The 6,572-nt window shown below is 41.1% G+C and overlaps 1 protein-coding gene across 1 annotated transcript; it reads left to right on the top strand.

The window, feature by feature from the left end:
* Positions 1–2,043: 2,043 nt before the first annotated feature.
* Positions 2,044–5,647, top strand: chic2 (cysteine-rich hydrophobic domain 2). Its single transcript, XM_063219207.1, has 6 exons — positions 2,044–2,376; positions 2,996–3,050; positions 3,203–3,358; positions 3,454–3,510; positions 3,629–3,688; positions 3,782–5,647. The coding sequence occupies exons 1-6, from the start codon at positions 2,243–2,245 to the stop codon at positions 3,830–3,832; spliced, it is 513 nt and encodes a 170-aa protein (XP_063075277.1). The 5' UTR covers positions 2,044–2,242; the 3' UTR covers positions 3,833–5,647.
* Positions 5,648–6,572: the final 925 nt, after the last annotated feature.

Here is a 6,572-nt window from a genome sequence, read left to right as displayed (position 1 = left end):
ACAATGTAAAATGTACCGTAGATCCTTCGAATGAATGTGGAATTTTACTTATTTAGTGCTATATGCTGAAGTTGGGGGGGGATTAGTGACCATTCATTAATTCGGCTTTTGGAGTGACATGGTCGTATATATATATAACAATCTATATAATGTTATAACTAACCTTATATAGTTTTTTATTGAAAAAAATACAAATACAAGAAAAATTGAACAACATGGGCTACTCTTAAATAAATGCAGACTATCTGCAAATGTAATAAAAAAAATCTTCTTGAAAGCAGAATCGGATGCTAATGCAATATGAAACAAACAAGCAAACGGAACAACAGCCTACATCCATAATGCAGATAGAATACAACGAATGTGAATCTTACAGAATATCTACAGATAACTTTTTCTCCTCTGGTGCTGTGTTCCATTATTCACCCTCTGTACCGTGTACCTTGTTTGAGTGCAGTGAAGTACCCTTTCCACCCTCCGTAATTCACGAGGCGAGTACATTCCGATTCCCGTTCTGCCTGATACACTTAACGGAAATGACGGTTGGTCGCGTGACATCCGAGTTTACCAACCGCCAATATGCAATTCAACACGGAAGGCACTGTTCCTTATGCTAACACTTTTTAAAGTTACCCCTGCCTCTAATACACATGGCGATTGTCTTTGGAATCAAAACTATGCTGTTATCACAGAGATTCAACCGTTTGACAGATCTGACACTCAACTACGTCACAAACATGGCGGCCGTTGAGTGCGAAAAGTGTACAGTAACACCAAAAATGGCCGTTTTGGGGGCGTTATCCGGGTAATTTACAGTACACTTTACCGTCGCGATAAGAAATTGAATGCCCTGTAGCAACCCAATGTAAGTAGGCTGCCGGATGTGAGTGCCCGGATATCCGCCCGAGTATTTACGTCTATTTTACCTCAGCTACTCGCGTTCGGTCGTGTATTTACGACAGTTTAACCTCAGCTACTTGATTTCGGTCCGATTTGAGTCTGACTGAAGATGGAAGGGACATAGGTGCCGTGCGTAAAGAGCCCACCGCACATCGCCGTTTCGGCGACACCAGAAAGTTCCTTGATCTCCCAATCAAAAGAATAGGCCCTGTGACATCAAAATAATAATAAAAAAGTATACAATGAAATTATAACTTAAAACCGAATTGATTTGGGTGTGAAAATTAAACTGTCTCAACCGGGCACCCAAAGGGAATCCATCAAAAGATAACGGCGTTACTTTCTCGTCGGCATTATTTTGTGTTTATCCAGGAGGACTGAGCTGAAAACTGCAGCAGTCACCTTGCACAGTTCTAGCTGCTCTGAAGCACTTGCGTGTCTAAGCAAATCAACCCGCCCATTCGCAATGTTAAATAAAAAGTTTTGCACAAGGCTATAGTCTAAAATAGACACTGGAATAGCCCGTTTCGGAAGGCATTAAAGTCACGAGTTTACCCAGTCTAAATGTAGCTAGCACCCGGGAAGTTTTACTCCTTACATTAGTGAAACATAATATCAGGATATCCAACAAGTTAAAAGAATATCTGGGCAAAACATTTAAAAGTGTCAGTGCAGAATTAAACTGGGCGCTGAATATAAATATTGGAGCCATTCTCCCTCCGTGTCTAGATACAGTCAGAGGCGCGCGCAAGTATTGGATATGAAAAAAAGATCCTAAAACGGTCACAACACCAGAGGACCCGTGGTGGTGTGGTGGATATTTGCGGCGGGGGCCGAGGCCGAGTTGTTACGGTAGGCTACAATCATGTTATAGCCTAGAAGGGACAGTCAGGCGACACAGCGCGACTCACATAGGGCAGGGTAGCTGTGGTACCGCAAAGCATTCCTGATGGTGGAAATGAATGCAAATGCCTGCAAATACTCGGGCGGATATCCGGGCACTCACATCCGGCAGCCTACTTACATTGGGTTGCTACATGCCCTGCGTACCCAAACACAGTGCGGAAAGGGCGTTAAGTACGGGTAATGGAACACAGCATGAGTGACGATACACTGTGACGTATAATGTACTGACGTAGGACGTTATTTTTTCTCGCGATATCAGCCAAGTCGCGGGTAGAATCGCGGCGGATGTTGATGTTTTGGTTCGTAGTTTACCCCTACCGTATATATTCCCCTGTTTTTCGTGTTGTAGCGGACTTTTGATCGAAGGCTAGTGTCTGTTGTGAATTAACAGTCTTTCTCGGTGCTTCTCTTGGGAAGCGAGAAGCCGAGACAGGCAATGATGGAGGACTTTGACGAAATCTACGAAGAGGAGGAAGAAGAAGAGGAGGACGAAGACAGGGCCGCGGAGGAGCAGCTACTAAAGTATGCTCCGGACCCAGTGGTGGTGCGCGGATCCGGCCACGTCACTGTGTAAGGCTTCTGGGGGGCTTAAAGTGGTGTAAAGTGACATCATTTAGACAATTACACACATTATTCAACTTTGCTTTAGCAGCAAATAAGTGTTTTGTTAGAAAATAAATCGTCGATAGTAACTGTCACTCTGTAGATCCCATCGAACAAGTCTGCTAGCTCGGCGGTTGTTACGCTGGCTAGCGAGTCGCTTTCACCGGATAAATTGCGATATTAAAGGATAAACTGCTGTTGTAAAATGAGGATATCTGATTAGATGTGTGCACTTCTAAAGTCGTCATGTTAATTGTGTCTCTTAAATTTGGCTCCACCAAATGTCTTGATGCGGACCGACCCCTGCCGTGTTCGTTGAAAGCCCAGCTAACGGGGAGATTAAAGGAGTTGATAGTAACGTGCTAGAGTGACCTGTGTCACTTGGTCTTCTTTGTAGAAATTTCAGAGAAAAGCAATTTTGTTACCCAAGTTTAAGTCATCTACAGATAAAATACCATACCATGCACAAATAGTGCTATCCTCATCGACTGTGAACTATCTAGTGTGTGAGTCAGCTAACCTTATAACTGTTGAAGATGATTTGTTTTTTTTCTCATGCTTTGTATCATCTTCTCTCCTATCCTAGGTTTGGGCTCAGCAATAAATTTGAGTCAGAGTTTCCTTCTGCACTTACCGGGAAGGTAAGATTGTTGATCAATATACTAATTTGTCAGCCTGTTGTGGCATATCGATGCCCTGTTTTGGCTGTCTTGGATTATTTTACCCAAGGTTATGTTGACTGTGGATTTGTTTACATTGTATATGTTTTTTTATCCTTTTATGTCACGAGTAGGTCGCACCCGAAGAGTTCAAATCCAGCATCAACAGAGTAAATGGCTGTTTGAAGAAAACTTTACCGGTGAACGTCCGCTGGCTTCTGTGTGGATGCTTGTGCTGTTGTTGCACACTAGGCTTCAGCCTGTGGCCCGTGGTCTGCCTTAGTAAAAGAGTACGTCATCTTCATAGTTTATTCGTCGTATTTGCTGATATCCCTACATCAGGACCGCTGTTATAAACGACACGTTATACCCTTCTATTTTGCAGACTCGCAGGTCCATAGAAAAGTTGTTGGAATGGGAAAACAGTAGACTGTACAACAAGGTAAATAACAATATTCTTTGGTGGGTGTTTAGTTGAAATGTAGGGTTCACATGGGTCACATTTTTTCATTTGAATTGATTGCAAATTTATCTTGTTCTCTTTTTATTATTTTTTGTAGTTGTGCTTGCACTGGAGGTTGAGCAAGAGGAAGTGTGAAACCAACAACATGATGGAATATGTAAGTCACCCTGCTTGCACAGGCATTTGACTGACTGTATTAAGCGTATTTTGCAGTGCCACATACTGATTTTTGTGCTCCTTTTCAACCTAGGTCATACTCATAGAGTTTCTACCCAAGATTCCCATATTCAGGCCTGACTAAAGTGGTCTTGCCCAGCGAGCCTCTGGTGTGGTCTGCCCATGGTGCCTTGCTTCGGTACTGTCACGGTTGTCAAGTGGCTTCAGTCCAGTTCAACTCCTTTTGAAGAAGAAACTGGTATTGCCTCAAATCTCTCACCTTCCTGCTCAGACAGCCCCTGTTTACACTTGACCACTCACAACAACATTAGGGGCCTGTCTGGGTATCCTTTTTATGTGTGGGTTCACTGACCCCCCAAACTATGGCTCACCTAGTAAGGATGGACATGGGAAAAGGCCACAAAAGATTGACTCCATCATCAGAAACTGGAGTGGTTACCTCTGATTCTGCGCTTCAGACCTGATTCCACACTCTTACTACCCTCTTTAAAACATTGGCCCCAGTCTCCCAGCAGCCCTGTGTGGAGCAAGATGTCACTATGTGCATACAGCCGTTTGTATTGTTTTGGAATGGGCTGTAGAACACACTTTTGAAGCTCAGTGGGACAGAATACATGTATCCACATTAGAGGGGTCCAGACTGGGAGAGTCTCTGCACAATACATCAACCCTACTTTCCCAAAGCATATATCCGCAATACTTCACAATTTTACCCTTCTCCCCAAATCACAAAGTGTTAAGGGACAATCAATGACTGCAACTACCTGGAAATTTTACAGAGACCTCTGCTCCTTTCAACCTTTTCCTTGTCACACAGATTTTCCAGGTTATCTTTTTCAACTCATTGTGACATTGAGCAGTCATGCAGCACAGGATGGATTTCTCCTCCAAGTTAATTATTTTTTTCAGTCCTTTACTGTCACACTGTTAAACTCTGACTTTATCATTTATCCTTTGACATTTTTTTTTTATCTTTTGTTTACTTGCTCAGCAATTAGGGCAGCCATTTTTGTCATGTGTAATGAAGTTTGTGTGTTATGAAGTTTGCGTGTGTGCGTGTGTGTGTGCGTGTGTACATTTCTCTGGACATTTATTTTGTTATTTACACAAGTATTGCAAAATGAGGTGATTGGCTGCTTCCCAATACAGAGAAAGTACAAGTAAATCCAGTAATATGTCCCACAGATTAGCATGACTTGTCATTTATGCCTATTGAACACCCAACTTTGAAATGTAGAGCAGGTTATTTTTTTATTTGTCATTGCTTCTTCCAAGTGTCTTTCTTGTGAGAGGTCAGTCAATTTGGTTTGTATACAAGGTCTGTATGAAGAGGAGAATAACTAAACATTTGAGTCAACTGAAAGGGATCCTGTACCCAAGTCTTAAGGTCATGAATAAGAATGCTCACAGTGCAGTTTCTTTTTCCTTCTTTTTTTCGTGCTTCCTTGTAGCAGATGGGCAAAGGAAGTTGGCATGGAACAGGTTGCCTGGTCTGATATGGACCACTGAAAAAATCACATCCAACCAAACCACTATTTCAAATTCCATTAAACTGTACGGCTTTCATTGGCTAAGGTGTTGATGAGAGTTTACTTGTTGATCTGTCAGTCAAGTATATTTTTTTGGGTTCTGATTGGGCAATTGTCAGAGGCTTAACCGCCCACAGGAGTTATACAGTGTGCTGAAACAGTTGAGATGGTGCAACATACTGCTTAGGTTCCTTTTCCCAACCTTGCATTGGGTTAGCCACATGTGGTCACACATTGTGTCTGGGTACAAATGCAGTGCCTCATATGCTCATGGTCTACAATTGTGTTGCTCTGTCTTTTGTCATTTAACTCGAACACAATTTCATGATCCAAGAATATTTATATTTATGTACAGTATGTATGTATGTATGTATGTATGTACAATAATAAAACAAACATGATTATTCTAATGATTATTCTGAAAATGGTGTTATTCCCTTGCATTTCATCTGCCACAGTTTAAACTTACTTGCCTGTTGTCATTTAAGGTGATGAAGTTGGTCATTCCTCTGTGAAATCGGTCTCATTAGGAAGCAACACTGATACTGAATCTATTTTGCAGACTGTTGAGCAAATTTGAACAACATATAGAGAAATTAGAGGTAATAACCTAGACATACCCTAAATAGTTATTTGGCTGTGGACAACACATCTTTATGGTATTTTTCTGTCACAATTACATTTGTAGACTGATTTCAGAGAAGTATGACTTGAAGTTGCATTGCATTGTTTAGATGTTCCCTTTATTTTCTGATCCGTGTATATTATTCAGGCAGTCAGGATGTTGTTTGACAGGGGATGACCAGTTATTTGACCTATTTTAAAGGACATCTGCACTATTTTGAACATTGAGCCCCTTATTCTGAGTTTTCGGCAATGTTTTAGAGGCCCCCTCACCGTTTTTTAATGTTTGCTGCTGTCTCTGTTATTTGGCTAATTTAGATTTTGTCTCAAATTCTGTCCAAATATATTAAAAACACCTTAAACATTTGTTTTCGAACATTTGTTTTCGAAGCTACATAAAACACGACAGAAGCCATGTTTCACTACAACTTATCCTTTAACACCACATACACAGTAGTTTTATGAAAAAGTTACGAGCTCTCATAATAAACCGATTCAAGTTCACAAGACTCACATTAGCAAAATTTGTTTTCCCATGCATGTGTAGACGTGTGGCTGTCTACCAGGCCAAAATGTAAAGATTTATGGTATCCAAATTACATTAAAATGAAAAAAGGGAATGTGCAAAACGTTTGGGCCCATGTTATTTCAAAATAGTAATGAATTTACAACCATCTAGTTGCTGAACAAACTTGTTTTAATTACTTTGTT

This window comes from Engraulis encrasicolus, chromosome 16 (assembly GCF_034702125.1).
Source record: "Engraulis encrasicolus isolate BLACKSEA-1 chromosome 16, IST_EnEncr_1.0, whole genome shotgun sequence".
Taxonomy (NCBI): Eukaryota; Metazoa; Chordata; class Actinopteri; order Clupeiformes; family Engraulidae; genus Engraulis; species Engraulis encrasicolus.
This window is presented reverse-complemented; position numbering and strand designations above follow the sequence as displayed.